This window comes from Zonotrichia leucophrys, chromosome 3 (genome assembly GCF_028769735.1).
Source record: "Zonotrichia leucophrys gambelii isolate GWCS_2022_RI chromosome 3, RI_Zleu_2.0, whole genome shotgun sequence".
Classification (NCBI taxonomy): Eukaryota; Metazoa; Chordata; class Aves; order Passeriformes; family Passerellidae; genus Zonotrichia; species Zonotrichia leucophrys.
The window spans coordinates 66,496,696-66,521,432 of NC_088172.1; the positions used below are offsets into that span (position 1 = coordinate 66,496,696).

Here is a 24,737-nt window from a genome sequence, read left to right on the forward strand (position 1 = left end):
TATAAATTTAAGGACTACTAGCTGCTAGTTTTTAAAGAAAACAAGAAGTCTTCTACCTCTTAAACACAGGGACAGGAGGAAAGACATTAAAGAAACTTTACATAACTAACTTTATTATGATTTACTTTACTAACTTTATTATGATTTCCAATACTGCAGAGCATGGGAAAGCTGAGTTAGCATGTGTTTGCATGTCACACTTTCTTTAGCAAATGCACTTAAAAACAACTATGATTTAAGTTTTAAAAAATAAGTTAAAGCCACTTACATATCATCCCCATGAAGAAGTCTGTCATCTTTATCTGACGCTTGTCGCAATGCCTCTTTTTCACGCCTCTTTTTTTCCTTTTTTTCTTTTTTTGAGAGAGTTCGCTTGAAATTCTGAATTACTCCCTCTTTTTCTTGTTTTTCAGGCCCATTACTCTGAGCTTTCTGAAATAAATGAGTTTAAAACAGCTTCCATCAATTTCAATCCAAAGAAAAGTTAGCATTGATTTTAACTTTGCAGATGAACCTGTTTAAGACACAGTATCACTGACCCAAAGCCAACACTCCATTACACAGCGATGGGAATAATGCTCTCAAGGGAAACACAGAGAAGGCAAATATAATGTCACATTCCCAAGAAGGTACGAACTAATTGTACCCAACCAAGTGAATGAACTGCAGATTTTTACATAAATAATGCCTGCTATCTACTTGGCCTCAAAAGATTAACTGAAGCTGCAAAAGAAATTTTTGCTTCTGAGTAAAAATACTCTGTAACAGTGCTGTGCTTAATCTGCTTTCAAGGCAACTGTGTTGGAGCACCAGATAAGGATAAACTGCAGAAGGAAAAACATTACAGAAGACTTTTCCCCAGTGGTATATTTTTTCAAGTTGTCATTCCAGCATCATCATCTTCAATTCCTGCTCCTTGCATACACATGATACCTATAATCCTAGGCTCATTTGCCTTCTGTAAAGATTACAGAGCATGAGAGAAAGAAGATGCAGATTTTCTCATTTCTATCAGGAAGCAAAGAACATAGAGAAGGAAGATTGCAAATCACTTAATTCAATTAATAGGAATAGCAGGGTTGGTACATGTAGTGCAAGGCATCATTAACTTTCCCTTCCGCCCTGTAACATGGATGTATCCTGGAGTCAAATGCCCAGTACAGGCTCACATCCCTATACCCAAAGCACTTCTAAAATTAACAAGCTCTAGCTCCAAAAGCAAAGGAAATTTAGTGCTCAGCACAAGATCAAAAACTCGCCTTAAGATAGCCCACACTGAATAGCATGTTTTCCATAGCTATAGGCAAACAAGCTACATATAATATATATAATTATATGACTTCAGGAACCAAAGTCTAATCTAATTTAATGTTTAAATTGCTAATATTAAAGCAAATTTTTGTACAGCTGATGTTGGCAGCTCATTCATTTTGCAATTGTAAGAGAAAAAAATAATCAAAAACCAAAGAAGCAAAACCAATCCAAATCAAAAAACCCTGCACAAAAGGAAAAAGTCTTCCATCATTTTTTTCAAGAAAGAGAATGTTACCTAAGGAGGTAATAATTTTTAGCTCTTTACACCCCCTGGCACTCCCTATTAAAAGCTTTGCAAGAGACAGGATTACCTCCTGGTATGCGGCACCATATACTATTTGAGGTATTTTTCAAGTCATCATAATAGAACAAAGCAAGCTTTAAGTTCTCTAGGCATGCTCCAGTACTAGACAGCTACATGGGTCACAGCCATCTAAAGATAACAAAAGAGCTGTGTCGCAAAGATGCACTTCCAAGTATTTAAAAATACTTGCTCCAGATATTGAAGGTCATGAGCAGCAGTTGTTTTCAGGAATTGGAAAAGTGAAAGTTATGTTTTCCTATATAACCAAACCCCAGAGATTTCAAAACTGCTGTTAGCACTAGCATGCTCTGTAGAGACTCACCTTTGGAGGAAGTGTATCATTTTCATTCTTGAGGACAAATCTTCCCTCGCGATCATCTTTGTTCCAGTTTAACTGTACAACAAGAGGCTTCTCATCCACATCTAATCTTCTTTCTTCTTCAAAAAAATGAAAAGCAGAAACAATTACTTGGTATCTCAAGAGCAAAGATAGTTTGAAGTAAGTTAAGCTTTCAATAAAACCAAAAGGTTTGCTTAACAGAACACATCAGTTGATGTTTCCCTCTTAAGTACAGGGACAGAAAGCAAGCTTGGGAATGTAGAATTAATTGCATGTCTCCTTTCCAGCAAAAAGCCCAAGTGTTCCATCTATCTACATAAGCTAAATGTCCCCATAAAGTAGTCACACAACTCCTTTGTCAGAACTAAGTCTTGGAACACAACATTACCACTCTGGAGGGTAAGTCAGATTTAGAGTTGAAATGCTTAGCACTTTGTAACATCCTGGGCCTTGTAAATACTCATTTTTCTTGTTTTAAATTTACTTTTAAATTTACTTTTTAAAGTAGACCACAGCCTGGTTGCAGCCCAAAAATACTATCCTAAAAAGACTGCACAAAAATAAACAAGATTACAAAATTTAAACTATAAAACAAATCAAAAGCCCCCACAAAATTATTCAGATCCAAGACAAAATTTCATTTAGAGTATTACATCTATTTTAAGTATATGGAAAAACAAGTGACAGAGTGGTTAAAAAACTTAAGCAAGTCTTGCCATTTGACTTTCCCTTTGAAAAGGAGGAGACAGTACACATGCCCAGGAAAACAACAATGTCTTTGTGGTTATTTTGTTCAGTAAGAAACACTCCTATTGACCTTGTATGCCTCAATCATCTTTTAAAAATCAGGAACTTGTTCCGCAAAGAAAACAATTTCATTTTGATTATAGGTACAGCACTAACAGACTTTTAAAGAAATCTAAAGCAGAAAAAAAAAATATTTTCAGTCGTTCAAATGCAGTATTTAAGGTTGTTCAAGCACTTGTGTATACTTCTTAAGAACAAAAATAAAAAACACAACCAAAAAATTGTTTCTCTTTTATCTGTCCCCACCACCACCACCCACACTATCACCTTCTGATCTGAAAGAGACAAATTTTAGCAGTACCAAAGACTATTTAAATATCCAAGTTCTCCACAGGTAACATCAGAGGATCTGTTTAAGAAACAGTGGCTTCAAACAACATTAAGCTGAACTTCCCCCAGTTCAGCAGTAAAAGAACATGAGTTACAAGATTACCATCACAGGCCCACAATGTCAAAGAACAGAAGGTGTACTCTCAACTGGTCAATTTAACAATCCTAGTCTGCCATTATAAATTTAGTCTTTACCTACTAATCCTAAAAATAGCAACTCTCTCACAAATGTCAACACACTAACAGGAAGTCAATCACAGCATGTTACAAATCATAATCAAATTTTACATTAACTGCAGGCCTAGTATGTATAATCAGGTTTTGAAAACCACTCCCCAAAAACAATTAATAGCAACATATTTAAGAATAAAAAACCCAAGTCTCATGTGGTTCAGAAACTGATGGCAAATATAAAGATACTTTGGCTGGGAGTAGATATAATGGTGGTGAGGATGCAGGAAGGACTTTATGAACAAATACAAACCTCCACTGACATGCACTTCATAAAGTGAGTATTTAGGGGATGACAACATTCGCATGTCTGGTCGAAACTTCTCTGCAAGAGTTTCTATGACATCTTGAGTTGTGGCAGTACTGGAGACACGGATACATTTTGTTGCAAAATTTCCAGCTGCTTTGTCTTGAAAGTAGAATCTCATTACTCCATGAAACTCGAGATCCTGTAAAGAAATAAAAATACAAATCTGAGTGCTGGCTAACATTTATAAGGTTCAGAGTTCTCTTATTATTTGTTACAAATTTATTATGAAAATATCAGACCTCCAAATATTACACTGGTTTTCAAAATTTTCATAACAGTAGAATTAAAAGCCAGGAAACTATAAACTTGAAAAGCTATCCTGCAAAAAGAAATTAAGGACTATCTATTATTGAAAATACTGAACTTGAATCTTTTACGTATTCAAATTTACAACTATATTCAGGAGAATTAATAAAACCTCTTTTCTAAAGCCTAGAGACATCCTGAAGACTAACTGAGAATAGGCCCCTGCAAGCCAAGTCTGTAAAAGTGCATGCTCAAGGAACTGCAGCGTGTCTTCATGAGAACAGCTTGCTGTCACAGAACTCACAGGATCATCTTTTCTCTCCTGTTTTCACCCCTTCATGCACTCCTGTCTCATGGTGGCATCTGTTTGTCCCAGAAGCAGCCTTTTAAGGAAGCTAAACCATTTGATTTGCTTGTACTTTTTATTTTAAGAAAGGTTACTCTTTGGTACAGCTCCCTAAGCACTCCGTGAGGGAAAAAAGCTTCAGCACCAACACGAGGTGAAGAAAGGGACTGCAGCTGTCAGCCAGGTGGCTACACTACAACTGCAAAGGGAATTTGTTCAAACTATTGTAACTTCACATCCTCAAGTGATTTCCTTTGCCACTGGAGCCTATGCTCTAGTGCAGCACACCAAACCTCAGGAGGATACTGTCTGCTTATGCTACTCCACTACCAGTCTGAATAACAACTCCAAATCCAAATTTTAGTTCCCCAGTGGTCTCCACCTGGCCAACTTTTGCCCCTTGCATAAATCCCCTTGCAGTCATGGGGCCCTGCATTCAAGGGAAATCAAGGATATTCAAGTCTCCAGCTGACTTTGTCAAGTTTACTCTACAGTTTAATAATCACTGCTCCTGTCTTCACTATCCAGAGGCTTTGAAATAGGCAAATCCTTAGGTGTTGAGCACAGTGATAGATTTTATGCTAGGCACAGCCCTTTCCAGTACTACATCTGATCACAGGACACGCATTACAATGCTTCTTTGAACAGCAAAGAATCAAGATATTTACTTTAGCTACTCTATCATTCAGAAGACCTTTGCAAAAAGAAATGAAAAAATAAGAATATTTAAAAAGGAATTAAGAAGTCAAATAATCTACACTTAGACAAACATCTGTGTCACCTAGATACATGCAGAAATAAGAACTGTTCTTCTCAGGATATTCCCAAGCCTACACCAACACAGCAGTCCAATGAAATGCACCATGGACCTCGACAATGGCCAATTGTGCTTTATTCTCTGTTGTTATCTGAACAATTTACAGAATTAATCTTTCTGAGCCTGCACTGCTGTTCCCACAGAACTATGTATTGTACTTAGCAATACAGTGTTCCTTCCTGCAAGAAGTTACAGTTTCCACATTCCTCACTCCAGCTAACTCCCACCTCTACATACACTCTGAATTTAACTGCAGTTTATACGACCACGGGTATAATTCTTCAGCTGTGAACATTTTTGTAACAGCTACTACTCACCTCTCAAAAGTATCCTGACTACTTCATTTCTTGTCTTTAATTACATATATCGAATTATTAACTAATTATCCATACAAGGACTTACCCCTCTCATGCAGAAGGCTACTAAATGACTTCTGGAAATCCTACCTATCATAGAGAATTGGAGCTTCCCTTACAGGTGCCCTTGGTAACTCCTTCCATGAGTTCCAAAAGGTCTGAAGCACAGCTTCTCTTCTAAGTCCTGCTGACCTTTCCACAGGATGTTATAACAAACACCACGTGTCCATGAATTCTGTAAGTTAATGCAGTTTCTTCTCACACAGAACATCAGTGAACACCCTTTGTAATACTGATTTCACAGTGCATTTGCATCCAACGGCCTGAAGGTGTCCACCTAACAGAGCCATTAGAGACCACTTAGAAAATTACCTCATCCCTCACTTCCTTCAGTTATTGGATGAAGATTCTCTAGTTCTACTAACTCGCTTTCCTGCCTTTTTCTCTCTTAACAAATGCTGACTTGAAAGCATTCCTCAATTTTTTATATTTTTTTCCATCTCATGCTTTTATATTCTACTTATCAGATTTTACATCCTTACAATTTTCCTCATTTGGATACTACTTCAGCTTTCTAGTAATTGTCTTTGCCCGATGTTCAGTCATGCCAGCTTCCTTTCACACTTCCCTCGATAGCTGGCATGCTTTTGGTCTCTTCCTCCGGCACAGCATCTTTAACTCCCAGCAGGCACAGGCACTTGGCTACTTACTTGCCCCTTTTAGCTTTACCAAGCCTTCCTAGGGCCGGTGTGCTGCATCTCCAACTGGCTTGGGAAATTCTGTACTTTTTGCAAGAATCTAAGCATGTCATGATCTCTAGAAAGCAGAGGATTCTCACAGGTAATATTCCAAGCCACGTTCCATGCACACTTTTGTAAAGATTTGGTTTAAATGGTTGCCTCTCCTGCCAATACTCCTTAACCGTGACGCTTCACAAAACGGCCACAGTATTTTTATAATCGATTTTAAGTTTCAATCCACTTGTTTGATCGTTGCAAAAGACAACACAAAAGCCTTCTGCAGAAGTATCATGAAGCACAATCATGTCTCACTTAGAACACTTATTTCCCTTTATACAAGGGAAATAAATGTTCTAAATGAGACCCCATCTCACCCCACCACCATCTCAAGGTACTGCTGAAGCAAGAATTTTAAAAGAGAAAAATGAGCACATTCCTAATCTTTTCCATGAAGTATGTACTGTGTGAGTACATAATGAGATAAGATTCAAGTAGCTTTTTTTCAAAGGTTTTTTTGTTTGTTTGTTTGTTTGGTTTGGTTTTTTTTTTAGGGAGAGCAGATTATTTTACTGAGGACACATTCTACTGCCAAGTAGCCATGCTTTTAATCTGCAGATTTCTTAACAACACAGTACAGACTGAAGAGCAAAGGTCCATTCAGAGAAGATGTAAGAAACAATCCAGGAAGCTTTCTAAACTACCATGTTGTTTGTTGTTGTTGTTAATATTAGCAATATCAATAATATCGCAAGTTACAACTTATTTCTACCTCCAGGTACTAACAAAGCAGATGAGACAAAAGTGTATTCTGAATTCTAAAGATACAATGTCTGTATAAGCAAGTTTTGTATTTATTTTCCAAAATGAAGTAATGTGTTTTTCTAATATTGGCATTTGAAAACCTGGATATAAAAACAACTGAGTGCAGTGAGCACTGACTGTCCATTATCCCCCAATCTCTTCTACAGCAGCTTCTCAAGCTGTGTCTCCCCAAACCATGTCCTTGTCCCCTCCCCTCTACTTTTTCCAAAGTTTTCTTCTAAAAAAAAAAAAAAAAAAAAAACAACTGCACGACAGCATCACAATCTTCTATCACTTCTCCATATAAAAGTCATTTTAATGTTTATTTCCATTACATTCCAAACTGTACCTTGGGGCATTGCTTGGACTATTACAGATTTAAATGAAAGTATTTGATGACATGGAAGAAATTGGTTTCACATTTCAAAAAAATCAGGAAATAGGAGACCAAAAAGATCCCTTCTAGTCTTCATCATTTTTTGATATCGTGTTTGTGTGTGTGTATAGCTGCAGTTCAAGCCACATTTAACTTTGCAGCCACATGCTTAGCAGATAAATACCAACTGCACAGAAACAGATGCCACCACTCACACTCAGACAACAAGGCAGGCACTGCACTTAAATTTCCACTCTCCACTCTAACTCTGCATTAAAGTGTTTATTTTTCAGAGTTTTGTGTTTCATCCTCAAACTCATTCACAACTGAATTTCTCTGTCAAGAATGCTAGGCACATTCACTGCAGTTTCCATGTCAGGAAAAGAGGCTGAAGAACAAAAATTGCTTGTCCTAAACCACGTAGATACTTCTGTATCTATTATTCCCTGATATATTCTTGCAAGCAAAGGAATCTCCCCAAAACACTTACAAATCTCTTGAAACTCTCTATCTTTCTCCGAAGATAAGAACTGTCATTTATCAAAAAGAAATGAAAATGTTTTCTGGATTTCAAGAGTGACTGATTGCTTAAGCGTATAAACACTCCTAAATTCCTCTCAGGAGTTTATATGCATGATAAGCAATTTAAGCAATCTAATATCGATCACATTTGGTATTTTGTGTATCTGCAGTACAAGTTCATGGATCATGCAGGAATGCAAGGATACAGACCAGTCTTCAGCCACACAGGTACAGTCAATTTTCACAAAATTTTAATTCTGATCATCTAGTCCGCAAAACATATTTTGGAGATCATACAGCGAAAGTCAGCTTTTTAGGCCTTTCAAAGAATAAAGGCAACTTTCCTCAAAAACAAAGCATAATTATTCCTTTTTATTATTATCAAATGAAGTTATGGTCGTTTCCAAAAACATATCCTACTCAAAAGGTTTCAACTTACATAATAGTTTCCAGTTAACCATTGTTTCCCTGTTTTACAAACAAAAGTAAGCTGCACCTCCTCTTCATTAGGCACTAAGGAAAGAGTTCATAGAAGCATTTCAGATACCTAGTTATGACTTTCTGCATAAAGTCAATGACAGGCAGGAACTGCTTTAAAACCAATGGAACAAATGTTCCAAAAATGTGTCTTCAGAAAACAAAAATACAAACAAACAAAAGCATCAGAATGAAACACCTGAAACACTTTCATAAAGTGAAACCACTTCATAATTCTACAAAATCTTGTGAAAAGCTTCCATTAAACATTCTTAGAAAACATCTGCCTTCTCCATGCTATCACTCTCCTCTGACATTCCCCTTGAGGACCTCAGACCATCATTAAATGACCAGGAGCACTACGAAAGCAGGAAGCAAACAAACTTTAATACATAATGAAGTCAGTCACACAGAGCACCCAAGTCACACTTAAAACTGAAGATGTGAGGCATAAGTTATCATATAAATTCTCTCCAATTTTTTCCATGAGACTTCACAAAAGTGACTCTGGTTTCTCAAAACAGTTTGATCTTTAAATCTAGTTCCCAGTTACTTACTGTCAAGGGTGGATTTCTGCTTTAAAGCAGTAAAGCATTATTACTTTAATGAGTAATAATCAAGATCACTCATTTGAAGTTATGCTACAGAGAAATCCAAGTAAGTAAAGGATGGAGGGAAGAGCATCTCAAGCTCCCCTCTCCAATTACAGAGTGGTTATATATACATGTGAAAAGTGTTAATAATTATGGAAAGCAAAGGTGTTTAATACTTTGGCAATCCAAAACAAAGAAAATCCCCACCAAAAAAAAAAAAATCACGTCCAAACCTCTCTTTCTGCCAATCATCCCATGCTTTTTACACAAGAATATAGTAGTCAAGAAGGTTTATGGAAAACAAGTAGTAAGAGATAAAAAGACTGCACTGTACATGAAGCTCAGAAAAAGCCTGCAATGTGACACAATGGGACTTGCAGCAGGGAAACCTGAACTTCCTGAAGAATCTGAGAAGCTTCTGCAAACAAAACAGTAATATCCAGGAGCCATAACCTACAGCCATGCTCACATGAGAAAGGAAACCCCTGCTTTAAAGTGTCAGAGATAATGAGAGTATTCATCACAATATGTAGGGCACAGCAATGAATGAGATCAAACCACTACTCCCACAAGCCAGCAAAGAATAGCTATAGGCTGTTAAAACTCCTATCCCACCTGTATGCATCACAAAACACTACATACTTCAATACTTAAAGATTATTACACATTACCCATTCTGTAAACTATTCAGTCTCTGGAGCAGCAGAGAATATACAAGCTTCCCTTCAGAAATCCTCATCTGCACCCCCTCCAAGAGGCTTTGATCTCTTTCAGCTGCATTGATAACACCGTTTGCCTCGCAAGCACATTCTGCATGACTGCATCTAGAAAATACCGAAATCCAGTACTAAGAACATCACATCTTTCTTCGTGCCCCATTCAAATTCTGCAAGCAAAAATCTACAGAGAACTAAGCTGCAATTACTATTCAGGTACATGTGCTTGCTGCTCAGGAGTTTTGCTAATAGAATATAAATAACAATAAAACAAATCCACAGTGCAAAAAGCAGAATTAAAGCACATATAAGTTGCTTTCAAATGAATTCGGGTCACAATATTGATAGAACAGGTCAGCATAACAACAGTATTACCACTGCAGAATATTCTGAAACATTCATATAAGTGCCTTTGTATCTGACCTGTTGTCAGTCTTCACAGTAAAATGGAATTGCTTCCTTTGCCTCTCCAAAAGCCATATGTACGCAACAAATCTGTGGAATTCTAACGAGTACAAGAATATTTAAAAAAAAAAGTTCTATGATATTTTAAAACCCATTTAAATCAGTAAGGCAATAAGCACTGTGAAATTACATGAGGGTGAGGTTTCTAGCACTCATTCCCAATTCTAGCACTCAATTCCAATAATGACCCAACTTGAAACTTGAGGACAGACAATACTATTAAAAAGGAATTTCAAATAGTTGGGGTGGTTTTTTTAAAATCCTGGTAACTGTTATAAACTGTTTCTTGTGTAAAAAAGAAACACAATGTTCTTGTTAAGCTACAGTTTTTGAGTTAAGTTCAAAAAGGGCAGCTTCATGATAAAAGACTACATTTAATCTAACAGAAGAAAGGAAGGACAATACAGATGAAAAAACAGCTCCTATAAAAAAATAATTTTCATCAGCTTTACTTCCTCTTCCAAACCTCTGACACCTGGATCAACAAAGACTTTCCACTATAGAATGACTCATTCTGCCACACTTTGGACACTGTAATGTTCACAGAAGCAGGACCAACAGCTGACCTTTCTGTCAGAGAGAATTACCAATAACCCACAACACGAAGATTATAACTAAGTGAAACCTCCTCTTTATTTTCCTGAGGAAAATTGCATCTTATGAACCAACCCCACTACATTTTGAAACAAAACCTCAAAACCAAAAGATAAGAGATACAACAAACACTTTCACAATATAAATGTAATGCAATGAAGTCAATGCAAAAGCCACTGCACTGTAAAACAAACAGTACACAAAATCTTAAACTAAGGCCAAAATTCAAGTCTATAATTATCACATCCAGTACAAAAGGACTAAATTTCATAAATGCAGCTTTAATGCCCATATGAACCCTGAATTATCACACATGTAGATATTTTACTGTATACTTTATATGCATTGTCCCTGCTTCCTGTTGCTTATCTGTCCCCAACAGCAAGACTAATTAACACAAAAACTCTTGGGATTAAACAAACACTATTGTAATTTTCAATATTTTCCTGCTAACTTACATCTCACAGATCAAAAAATTAAATTTCAAAAGAGACCCATCTACACCAGGTAGATGAAGCGGCTCCTACTGACTTAAAAATAAAACAAAACCAGGTGTTTCCAGAGTAGTCTTTTACCAGAGCCACATTCTGTGGTGCCATCAACCCTACTTCATTCTGAATACACCAAAGTTGTCATAGCCTTTTACAAGATATTATTACACAAGCAACATGAACTGTCTTCACATAAGATTTATGAGTCGAAAAGCAGCTTTTCATTAAAAATTTAAAAATTTGCCAAGGGCGCTCCTCAAAAGCATGACAGACATTACCTCCCAATCCTTAACTTTCAAACCAGCAGTACTGATCAGCAAAATCAGCACAGCACTTGCAACACAGCTGCTGCCTGCCCCCTGCAGGGTGTGCTTTGTTAAGCTGCGGTGGACAGCATTTACACAATCAACCAGAGCACACCCATATCTGTTCTTTGTACAAAATGAAACCTGCAGCCAACTGAAGAAATCAAATAAAAAAATGTTTTCAACAATAAGCACTACCAACAGCTTGGTAACTATTTAATCATTCATCAGCCTGATTACATTCAAAATAAAAATAAAGCTACAGAAGATTAAATCATATCCCCAAGTTAAAACATATCACCAGTTACAAACTATATTAATGCTGGTATCATATAGAGACTCTCCCAACACTCTTATACTGAGGGCCTTGCAGCAACTGTCAACACATACTCTGAAAAAAATATACCCCACAAAAGCTTGTTAAGAAAGTTGTTATTATTATTATTATGATTAGGAAAATTGTTTGAAGGCAGTGATGTGACATTAAGGAAACAGAAAAGTGATTGATGTACATCTGTGTATCAAAATACCCTGAAGGTCTCCAACAACAGGAGAGAGGTACAGGCAGAGCACAATCACACCTGAAACCACGTAAAAAGCAAGTCAAAACCAAACAAAGCCTCTTTTGAATTAACATGACATATTTAAAAGAGGAAAAATAACAAAGAGCAATGGGCCTCAAATAAAATATTGCTTACCTTTCTACTATTTATTTACAACCTGTTGTGCAACTAAGACAATTGCTAAGGAGCAACACCAGAAAACTTCGAGAAGAATTAAAAGTACAGACAACCCCCTGTAACACTTTTCAGATGCATCTTAAAAACCCACTGAAATAAATCAAAGTTCTTCATACTATTTACTGTGTTAAAAACTGTTTTTTTAGAACAGTTCCATTTAGAGGAAAAGAAACAGGTTATTACACCCACCTCAAACCAAAATACAACAGGAAAATTGAAGGGTGAAAATGAAAGTTCAGGCACTAGAAGTCTGATTTTTCACTGTCATTGCTACTTGCAGAGCTGCAATCCCTGTATTTAAAATATCCTCAGACATCAATCAGGCCACAAAAAAGACTGCCCTTACTCACTTTAACATTAAAAGCGCAGACACACAGTCAGCAACAGAAACTCCAGTGCTGCAGAAAGCACTTCCTCATACTGACACACTCACTCCCACCTCCCCTCTCATGCCAGGCACCAGCATCCTGCAGCTGTACAGCAACATGAATAAGGTTACCTCGGAAGATATTTCCCTTCCCTTCATTCAGTGTGCAGGAAATTGTCAGAGCCAGCAGCTGAGGGAAACTCCTCTGCTGGCACCTTGTGTCAGCTTGAAGGAACCATGAAACAGCAACCTCTGCCAAGCTGGACACTTCATTCCCACTTGTGTCCCAGCACCAGCCCGTACCTGCCTGCAGCACGATAAGCCAGCGGGCTCTCACTGCTTTTTGTCTCAGGCTCCGCTGGCTGGGCCGGGAGCCTTGGCACAGTCAGATAAGCACCAGACCAAAGAAGGCAGCAGAAATGCAGCAGCCCAGCAGAGAGAGACCGGCAGTCCTGATGAGCTGAGTGGAAACTGCAGTTTGTTACAGGAATGGCAAATCTCTCAGATATTTTAAAGACTTAGTCCACAATCACATGGCATTTAGATAAATTATTTTCTACAGTCACAAAGTAAAATTTAGAACATTGTAATGTTAAGGCTATTTCTATAACAGGCATACAAACTGTTAGATTCCAGAGTTACATGATAATTTCTCTACAGCTTAAAAAGATTACAGTTTTTCCTCTGAAAAACTGTAATTCTGATTTCCTCATTCCTGATACAGGAATGTCTTAGGAACAGTCTTAAAACCATAAAAAATAACAATACAAGTAGTTGGCAAATTCATCTGTGAAACTACTAAAAGCTGAAAAGATACTTCTTTTTGAGTGAAAACTCAGTATTTCTAACAGAAATGTCAATCTACTTACAGCAGAAAGCTGCACTACAGGAAAAAAACATTTCCACCAGCAATCAAACTCATGAAGCCTGGCTGTCTTCTGAAAGCTGATCACAGTTTTATTATAGATAGCACAAATAAAATTACTCTTAACATTTCCCTCCCATACAGATTCTCTAGTGACCAGAAGTACATATACTAGTTAGTACAAACTAAATCAAATTTCTTGTCTGTTTCTGACCTCTTACAGTGGCAACTTCACACTCCTGACATAGGCTGAAGATTCAATCAAAGAACCAACAGACCAAATAAAACCCAGATTTGACAAGCTGGTGCCCATTGATAAGCTGTCATGAGCAAATACGTAGAGCAGCTCAGAAACCATGCCCACTTCAACCACCTCACATTCACTTGACAAAACATTCATATTTATTTGCTTTCAGTATAACCTCTATATTTATATAGGAAATGATATAAATAAACTCTCACTACAGGACAAAAAAACCCCGACACCAACAATCCTTTAAATGAACCACTGTCTGGATTAATTTCTTGTAATTAGCACTGCATTTTTACTATTTTAGTATCAGGCTTTAGTATGATGAGGCTATCAAAGGAAACTATAAAAACAGAATCAATTTTACATAATGCAACAAGGGTCATGCCATGTATCTATGCTGACACAGCCAGTAAAGTTTGAGCCAAGTTCTACTCAGTACTGATAAACTTGAATGTGTTAGCCTGGCTTTTCATTCCTGTGGGATGAGCTGGAATCAGCACCGCACAGGGTTAAGACATCCAGCTACACTGTCTGAACTAGAAAGACGCTGGTGCTATCTGATACACTGGATGGAGGAGCTTTGGCACCCAGGCTAATTAGTCAGGAGTTTGAAGTAGGAATGCTAACAAGCTGAACAGAAAAAACAAGCACCTGATTCTCCTGAAGCAGACAAACTGCAGCCCAGAATCTGCATGAAAAAAAATAAAAATAGCCCAAACCTCAAAACTCAACATTCTGATTTAAATACAACCTCTGAGTAGATTTCAAAAAGTTATTTCCCAAGTAAATTACATTAGTCAATCGGGTTTTAAGTAATACTATAACATCAAAATGTACCACTAAATGCAATTTTACTGTAACAAATTCTAGAGAAATGGGGCAAAGGATCTCTTTTTGAACTACTACTGTTTTTCTTCCCTACCTAAAATACTTTCCCCTTTGCTTTTTAAGGGCAAATCAGCCACACTTCAGACTACGGAGTATGGCTACAAAAACAGCTCTGAAAAAAACCCCAAACTGAAAATCTGCACTGATGACTGAAATTACTGAGATGATCTGTGCCATAGCCAAAGACACACAACCTCTCTGCTTTTATATGCAGCTTTGTCTAGGGCAAACATACACATACACGAGCTAAGACATCCTTCTGGTTACTTCTACCACACATTCAGAAAAAAAAGATATTCATTCACTACAACCAAACACATTTCAAATTAACACATGAAATTGCCACACAGTTTTCAACATTAGAAAGCATTAACTTGAATACTAAAAAGAAAACACAGGGTTGACATTACAGCTTCCAAACGGGAGAATGTCCCAAAAAGAGTTGTGGTTTTGTTTGTTTGGGGTTTTTTTAATTCAGTCACTCAAAAACTCCTCCAGGAAGCCTCATTTTTATATTTAAAGGAATCAGATAATTTCTTAAAACTTACAAAGCAGTTTTTTAACGTCATTAGTTATCTTAATGTTGGTTATCTTCATGTTGGACTACCAAGGCCACAGACAGTTTGTGGAAAATCCATCCAGTAATTCTAATAGTTTGGTAAAATTCATCTGTTGATAGCCTTCTCTCTGCAAATCCTACTTAAACCTGTTGTATAATCTTTGGCAACAATTTCATCAAGCACTGTGCTTCATGAATGACATTCAGCCTCAGTTAGTTGCATTTAAAAACAACTGCTGACAGCTAAAAAAGGGCTTTCTCTGCAGAAACACCATATACAATATCTTCATACTGACAGTGGTTTTGTACTCCCTGTTTTGTGATGTTTTCTTTTGACTGTTCTCATACCACAAAATCCTCCATTCCAACACAAAAGCTAGCTCAAAGCACTCCCCACCATATAAAAAAGTTTATTCCTAAGGCACCTGCACAACCAAAAACATTACCTTGCTCCTGATTTTACTCCTTCAATGCTCTGTTTACTTTTAGGTTTGAAAGAGAAGATACCACGTAGCTATCAAGACAACAATACACTTCAATGTTTTGTACTTGAGCTGGCACCCATCTCACTGAAGAAGGATTTTACATTCCAATTACCACCAACTTCCTTTTCCCCAGTGGGGTTCCACGTTTGCTCCCAATCTACAACAGCGTCTGTTTTGCCAGACTGGAAGCAAGTTCATTGGCTGAAAGGTCCTACTCTCTAAACAGGCTTATCTAACAAGAAAATCTCTATACATGAATACTTTCTTCTTTTATGTATCTTCTATATTATTATTATTATTATTATTACAGAACACGGAAGGCATTAGTCACATAGATGTAGAAATAAATTTCCCCAAAAAGTCCCTGACTGTTGATTACTGGATGGCCATCTCAAGAGAAAAATTACTCTGTAAATCCTGCTTGTGACAGCAAGGGAAAATATGACATTAAGCTAATCCAATGGCAACTAACATTTCCATTGGAAGGGGCTTTCCTCAACCCTTTCTACCCCCACTCCAGCTGTGTGTCACTATAATTGTTTCAACACAAGCATTTAGGTGAACTCTAATAAGCCAGCTGAGAGAGAAAAGCCCAACAAGAACTAATCCTAGTCTCTCAGCTTCCCTAAGAGCTTCACCATGGAGTCACATAAAACCAAAAGCCAGCATAAAGGAGGGATTAAAAAACCCAAACAAACCTGTTCAATTGAAGAAGGGGTGAAGGGAGCACTCTCTTGCAGCTAGAAAGCCATTTTACCAGCTTCAGCTATAAGTATGAAACCTCACCCACGAACTTTTCCCTTGGGTAGCTTTGGCACCCAAAATAAAACCAACAGCAGTAGTTTACAGAGGCAAGGAATGCTTCTGCAGATCCAGAAATCCAAGCAATCAGCTGTATGATAGAGGCTGGCTTCCACAGTGGAAATAAACTGGTTATCTGTGGGAATGCAGAAATTTCATCATCCCTGTCTAAACATCTATTTCACTTGCCTAAGGATGAACAAACAAAACACTATGAAAGTAATACAGTATTTGAAACTCACTATAATAGACCTAAAAAAGGCTATTAAAATAAAATCAGACTGTAATTCAATTATTTAGCCATTTAACTGAGGAGAACTTTAGTCATGGTTTTGTTTTACTACTAGAGGACATAGCAACTCTCACCTATGAGTAGCACTACACACAAATATACATAGTTCTCTACTGCTTCAACTAAAAGTAACTAAAGGTATCAAATACCAATGTGGCATTATTTTCTATTGTAAAAAGTATTTTCTCGAAACATCAGGAGCCATCAAGTGCAAAGTCCATTAGAGCTCAAATCACCAGCTTCTAACTCTAGCCTCCAAATTTTTTTACATGTCCTGAGCATAAAAAGGCAAGGGTTCAGCTCAAGCAGGAATGACACAAATGGTACAGGAATTACTCAGCAATGCCAAGAGATCTTTCACAAAACACTGCTGCATCAGACGTTGTCTGCACACAAACACTGGCAGTTTTTACAGTCTCCAAAGTCCTACAGAGACCACAGTAGCACCATTCCAACAAAACAAGCCAGAGGAGGAGAGGAAACAAAATTATTAAAAGGCAATGAGACTTTAAAAAGCAGACAATTAACAAAGTCAGTTCAGAGACAGGGTGGGCTACACATGTTTAAAAAGCTCACTTAGATCTGCTAAAGGTAACGTTTCATTGTGCCACCAGTCATTAAAACAGAGAAGCTTTTGAGTGCTTGGGAGAACTATGGGTGTAAAAAGCCACTTTCTTTCTGTAACTGCAGTATTCCATAACTGCAGGGCCACTGTATTTCCCTTTTTTCCTACTGCTTCACAGTCTCTTATTCCATGCTCAGGACAACAATGCAAACACAGCGACTGTGAGTAATCTCCAACACTATTCCCGATAGAGGAAACAGCAGCTGACCAGTTGATTACATAGGAAGCTCCTCATTTCCTTTGCAGTTCTCTTCATAACAGCAGAAATAATCTAGAGAAAGGTATCTTGTGGTAGTAGCATAAAGACCAACTCCAGCGATTTTCTGTCAGAAGGAATTCAGTCAGAAACCACCAACAGTTTTTCAAACAATAGTCGAGATACACATACCCCAGTTCAAAAAATAGTTTGAATTATAATTGTTATCATAACCTCTCAAATATTTTGGAGCTGAGTCTCTCATTAGAGTAAGTGTTCTGTGCAAGACTACTCATGTTTTATGAAAAAATATGATTCTCAAAAAGTAGCAAGGCAGCTCTTTTCCCAGTCGTAAACACTAATATATCATTACTTCTTTAAAATTATATAAGACATCTTAAATTATCATTCTGTTGTGATATAAGGTAATGCAGAAATCTAGCCTCACTTTTAGACTTGATGAGGGGTTGAAAGGCAAGTATGGGAATCATTCAATTGATTAAGTTCCCAAAATTTGAAGCAGTCAAGAATTGCTTGCTCACTTCTCATTTTAGCATCAGAACAAATCTAGTCTGGTAGGTCAGCAAGCAGACTAATACTGCCCCCTCATTTCGCAGTGCCTCGCTCTTTGTTTCACAAAAGGTTGCCACCGCCTGCTTACAGAAGAGTGAGGAAGTTTCAGAGGGCAGGTCAGTCACATCATCAGTTACAAGACTGGGTGTGTGGAGCTGGGAGGAGATAGAAACAACAAAAAGACAACTGAAAAGCTGAATACTTAATCATCACATAGGCATCCTTCACATTACTACTTTCTTCCTCGCCCTTCCTACCCACCCTAGTCTGGAATAAGGAACTTGAAAATAAACAGTGCAATTCTGTATTTGTACATTGCTTACTCTAGGTAGCAGCTTCATTCCTAGAACTGAGAGAGCAGATGATTACAGATATTAGAGAATCCAACTCAACAGCTCCCTTCCAGAGTTTGCTCACCCTTAAGACTTCATGTTGTCGTAACCTAGGCAGTCTCCCCCCACTCACTGCAATGACTGTCTTCAGCTGAGCACATTCCTCTTATGAAAGGAGACCATCAGAAGGGTATTTTTCTTCAGGAACTCACAATTCTGATCTCTGAACTTCTGAGGCAAACCAGTCCTGATCCAATGACTTCCCAGGGTGCACAATAAACCTTTTAAAACATGTGTTTTTGGAAGGAAATCCTAGAACAAGCATCTGGATGTAGGGATTAACAGCTAAAGTAGTAGTTCAACTACTTAAGAACGGCTAGCAAGATTGCATCAAAATAGATTCAAACACAAGATGCAGAAAAGGTGACTTAAAGCTTCTTTAAAATTAATATCAACATATACAATTCAGTGCTGCGTTTCTGAGATGTTTCTTATTTGGTTTATTCCAGTTTAAAATGCCTATTATATTAAAACTGGCCTAAGAACATTTGCAGAATTAACAGTCTAATGCTACCCAGGTTTCTAAACAGCAACTTAAATTTTAACAGTAAAATTACTCCATTGAAGTAACAAAGTTGTTAAAAATATCTGTGGCCAGGCAAGATTATAGTCTGCTTTCAAACTTCAGCATTTCTTCTATCAAAAATGGTAACTACCAGCATGGCCTATTTTTCAGCATCACACAGAGACCAATATCACAATAGCAGAACTCAAAACAAAGAACATGAGGCTGAGTATGAGTAATTGAACTAGTCAGTACACCATACTGTACAAATACAGTTTTACACACTAACAATAATCAGGAGTGAAAGCAAATCTTTATTCCCAAAAAACACATATCAACAAAAATAATCCAGCACAGTTCATTCACTGCAACTATCCATTCCAGTAACTAACACAGGCGTGTCACCTGGAGAAGGAAGAAGCACTGGAACAGAAAATGGGAGCAAAACTGTGTGCAATTTACACAACTTACAAACACTTCCAGTCCTGCAGCACTAGGACCTCACCCTATCACCCCTAGGCAATCCCTCACACAGGATACATTGACAGAACATAGTTTGATTAAGTCAAAGCATACATGAAGTGATCCTGAAACATTAAGGTATTTTCAGTCTCGAATGTTGTGCAGGATGGCTAGAAGAACGCTGTGCTCAATTTCAAGAAGAATCTAAGCATTTCAATACTCAAAGCTTTCAAGCACATGCCTAAAGGCTTTGCCAAAGGAAATTCTTCAAAGTGGGAGTTTAGGTGGGGTATTTTTGCTTTGTTTTTTGCTTGAGGTTTTGAGTGGATTTTCAGTTCAACAGAATTCAACAAGAGCAGAAGTCCTGACAAATATGAAAGGTAAAATATCTTGCAACAACACAGACTCAAGAAAAGACTGGCTGGGAAGAAGCTCTGCTAAAGAAAACCTGAGGATCTTGGTGAACAGCAAGCTGAAGATGATGCCCTGGCAGCAAAGTCAACATCATGCTCAGCTGCATTAACAGGAGGAATAGAAGCTTTAGGTCAAGTAAAACAATTGTATTGCTCTACCCAACACTCTGTTTTTGTGCTGTCAGTACAGGAAGAACAGAAATCAGCTGAAGTTCAGCAGAGAGCTACAGAATGTTCAGGAGGCTGAAGAACCATCTTAGGAGGCAAGACAGAAGGAACTGGGTTTCTGGCTCCTGGAGAAGAACTGGCTTTGGGGGACCTACAAAGCAGCTCAGAGGATCTGCAAAGAGGCCAAGAAGACAATGAAGCAGTGATCATCAGGGCATGGTGGGAGGACAAACACTGGACATTAAGTTGAAATAAAAGCAGCCTTTAAACTGACTATACAGAAAACTCTTTTCATCATTAGAACAGTCAAGCCAATGAAGGAGAGTGCCCAGAGCTCCTGCAGTTACTGGTCCTTAGGGGGTTTTCAACACCTTATGAGAAAAGCCCTCAGGGGCACCAGGACTGACACTTCTTCAAGCAGAAGGTGGGAGCAGAAATCTCCTGATGTCTATTCCAAATCAAATGATCATATTTTAACATCTTTAATCAAAGGAACATATTTAAACAACTGTGGAGGACAGGCTAATTTTCCAAGACTGCTCAGCTACAGAAAACACTAATTGTTACAGCAGGCAGGCAGGCAGATACCCTTAATTTAGGCATGACCTCCAACCAACAGGAGAGCTCCCAATACTGAGATGTACCAACATGTGTCTCAACAAGGGCCATGATTAATAAAGGGATGAAAAAAGCTAAATAAAGTACTCTAAGTGGCAGCATAACATTTGTAAATTTCTCTTCAGGTACAAGCCCAACTGGCAGACAACAGAGACAGTAAAGCCTATATAAGTGGTTCTACTACACATAAGAAGAGTAATTAATAATGCAATGCAATCCATCACAATTGGAAATAAACTGGAATGGGTATGTACACCATGGAACCATCTAAGATTACAGGATAATTCAGGGAGAAAGGAACTTCAGAAGTTTCCAATCCAAACTCCTAGTGATAGAAAGGTCATTTTCTTTCTTTCTTTCTTTCTTTCTTTCAAGAGGTCTTACCAAGCTCTTTTGCAGCTTTCTCCAGCCTGCTCTTAGAAATCTCCATGGACAAAAACTGCTCAACCTCCCTGTGCAACCCGTTCCACTACCTGACTATTCACTGGCATCTGAGAAGTTTTCTTTTGCAGAACACTTTTGTAGTTAGTGAACTGCATAATGATTTCACTTTTAATATAGATAAAATGACCTATATGCCTGAAATAATACTTTTAACATAGAAGTTCATCCTTCAAGAAAGATTATATAACCAAAAAACAATGAAAGATCAAAAAACTCAAGAGATACAGAAATTTAAGGCAAAAACTCAGAAGAAGTGGTTTTGAAAAAAAAATAAAATTCAATATTCCCCACCCTCCCTTCATCCTCAAACCAGTGAGACTTCCATGGGTTCTACATGTTACTTTTGAAAGCAGTTCAGTCCTGAAGCTCTAGACAAGCATCTGAGTGGAACAAGGGAAGTGATTCATTACCATCAATACACGTTTGTTGCTAACCTATAGTTGCTATAGGGTATGTGAGGCACAGGAAGGCAAGAGTGGGTGGAAATATTATTATTAATAATAATCACAAACTAACCACAGCAAACAGCTTGATTTTGAGAACACCACGAAGCAACAGAACATCAGAAGAAAACAAACTCAGAAAGCAGGAACAAAAGGGAAGTGGGATAGACCAAGATAAAAGAGAGATCAGGAGAGGAATTATCAGAAGGCTGGAGCACCTCTCCTATGACAGCTGAGACATTGGGGTTTTTCAGCCTGGAGAACTGAAGACTTTAGGGAAGCATTTTTATAGCAGCCTTACAGCACCTAAAGGAGGCTACAAGAAACATGGAGAGGGACCTTTTACAGGGGCACATATTGGACAGGACTAAGGGGAATGGTTTTAAACTGAGAAAGAGTAGATTTATATTAGTTATTATGAAGAAATTCTTTACCCTGAGGTTGTCCAGCAAGGTGGTGGATGCCTTATCCTTGGAATAGTTCAAAGCCAGCAAATACATCTTTTCCCCAAAGCCAAATTTTTCAGAAGTTCTTCTGAATGACAAAAAAGAGAAAGCATAATTTTCTCTGTAAGGATATAGATGTCCATTTTGTAAGCTGTTCTCCTCGGACCAATCCATACTAATAAACTTAGATGGAGTCATTTTCAACATCAAAGTCAGAAATGGTAGTTCCAGTAGCCATTTGTTTTTAAGCCATGATCAAGAACTAGTGAACTTAGATGTGCCATTACTCCCTGTCCCACATGCTACCCCCTCTTCATCATCAGTAAGGTTTACAAAAATAAGCACTGAAAATTTTCATGCTTGTTTCAAGAAGAAAGTCATTTCAAGGAGCAGATTTTTACAATAATCAAGCCCAGATCAGATGCATTTTTAGTAAAGCAATGCAATTCTTGGGGTTTTTTTTCTTAAGTAAAATTTGTTCACTATTTAAATTCAAATCCTCTAGAATATTCTTCAGCTTTATGAAAAAATGCTTGAAATGCTTTTATTTTGAAAATACAATCTAATTCTTTCAATACATTGAAGTAAATTTTATACTGCAATTTTTTTCTTGCAACTGACTTTTTTGTAATATGTTTCAAACACACAAAAATTATACTTTTTTATTTGCATAGAATATTATTATATACTTGTTTAAAATATAGAACAAGAAAGTGAGAAGTATTTCCCAAGCCAGGAAAGTAACTCTGCTCAGGGAAGTCTACTTATAAAAATGCTCATTTCACCTTCAAATAGCAAATTTGGTTACCAGAGAGCTGTGTTTTAAAACAAGTGCCACCAGCTCTACTCTACAGATTTCTTCTAGAAGAGAACAAATTGCTGTTTTTATCATACAACACTAGTTAACAAAAACTGGTCTCTACAGCTCTGTTAATCAGGAGTTGCCAGAAGAATGTGTTTGCCAGTGTACTGTGCATGAACTCTCACTTTTAACCAAGTTCTGCACCTCTGCCCAGTAGTTAGTTTTGCAGCCAGTGACAAGGCTTGTATGTTTAGTTAACTTCACTTAAATTCCCACCTTTCATTTGTCATCTCTACATTGCAAGAAACTATCAGAAAATTAAATGGTTGCTTACTTTCAGGCATTTTCTTGCTCTGAAACACAATTGTATCAAATACCTTTAATTTTATCCTTATCAAGGGCCTGTCAGTTGAGTGGCACACAGAGCAAGGACAAGTTACAGTTCAAACATGAACGCAGATGATTAACCGTGAACAGGACTATTTCGAGTTTAAACAGGCTCCGATTACAAAAGCATTCAGTAACTTGGTTTGGCTTACTCAGATATTAAAACATAGTTAATGAAGGCATAAATGATACTACTGTACAAGATTTCAAGTACACTCTGACTCACAGTGAAACAATTTAGGCTTTACCTGCTAATATTAGCCAAACAGTCTCTGCAGCAAATAATCAGAATTAACACAGCTGAAAAGTTATACCAATGAGGTCCACCCTCTCATTAGTGCAGGAGTATGACACAAGAATATGAGAAATGACCCAAAACAAAAATTCTGTCAGGAAGCACAGACAGGATCATGCAGAAGTGGAAAAGAATTTACAAATCTAAGAAGTCTCTAGCTTCTTTTCCTTTTAAATAACAACCTATGCTGTCTCCTAGTGCAGTATGTATCCTGACTACAGCATGTGTGTTTCTCTACCATTGAGGACAGTGAACTTTTCCAGACTAATTCCTGCAAGCTTATTTGTATAGAAACAAAAACATGAAACAAAAAACCCAAACTCCAAGCAAAAGCACAGGCACATTTTATATAGTCTTAGTTAACACCATATCATTTGTTCTGTGCATTTTTCATTACTCTCTACAGTGAGACACAAACTTTCCTTACTATTAGATACTTAGAGTAACTCGTTCAAATAGATTTCATTTTTTAACTACTATTGCAAAGCATTTGGGGATTTTGAATTTCTTTCTATTCAGTATTCACTTCAAAAATGTTAATAAAACATATATGCTTGCCTTAATTAACAGCTTACAAGATGTTAGAACACCAGAAAGTTACACATGTGGAAAAAGGAAATTGCTGGGGAAAAAGCCAGGGCTGTTCAGCCTGGAAGAGAAGGTTGTGTGGAAATCTCAAGCAGCCTTCCAGTATCTGAAGGGGGCCTACAGGGAAGCTAGAAAAGGAGTCTGACAAGAACTCCAGTGATGGGACAAGGAGTAATGGGTACAAAAACTGAAAGAGGGGAAAGATTAGATACTAGGAAGAAGTTCTTTATTGTGGGGGTGGTGAGACACTGGAACAGGTTTCCAAGGGGGGCTGTGGATGCCCTGACCCTGGCAGTGTCCAAGGCCAGACTGGATAACCCAGCCTGGTCTAGTTGCAGGGGTCCCCACCCATGCAGGTGGGGTTGTAACCAGGTGATCCTTAAGGTCCATTCCCCCTCCTCAGCAGTTTGATTCCTCACATTTGGAACTAAGGTTACCTATTTACTGAAGTGAGGCAGTCTCATGTACATTTGATACAGAAGTATTTCTGAAACAAACAAAACCCCAAATATGAGAATTATTCCATTTTTCTAGGAAGATACATAACTCTGCCAACTATGCAGCTCCCCAATAGAGAAAAGGGGCAATCTTTGCTGTACCATAGAACTCATGCACGAGTTAGACCAGAGGTCGTGTGATGGTGCTGGTA

The 24,737-nt window shown here is 37.7% G+C and overlaps 1 protein-coding gene across 22 annotated transcripts in view; it reads right to left on the reverse strand.

Moving 5' to 3' along the window:
- The window catches only part of AFDN (afadin, adherens junction formation factor), a 116,942-nt gene that overhangs the window by 79,222 nt on the left and 12,983 nt on the right, over window positions 1-24,737 (reverse strand). For 14 of the 22 annotated variants that reach the window (XM_064708631.1, XM_064708635.1, XM_064708625.1 and 11 more), the window contains exons 2-4: window positions 3,580-3,775; window positions 1,941-2,056; window positions 269-432 (exon numbers count right to left, since the gene is read on the reverse strand). In XM_064708631.1, coding sequence (XP_064564701.1) covers window positions 269-432; window positions 1,941-2,056; window positions 3,580-3,775 — 476 coding nt within the window. The remainder of the gene's footprint in view (window positions 1-268; window positions 433-1,940; window positions 2,057-3,579; window positions 3,776-24,737) is intronic. The other 8 variants (XM_064708632.1, XM_064708638.1, XM_064708634.1 and 5 more) reach the window with 1 other exon arrangement.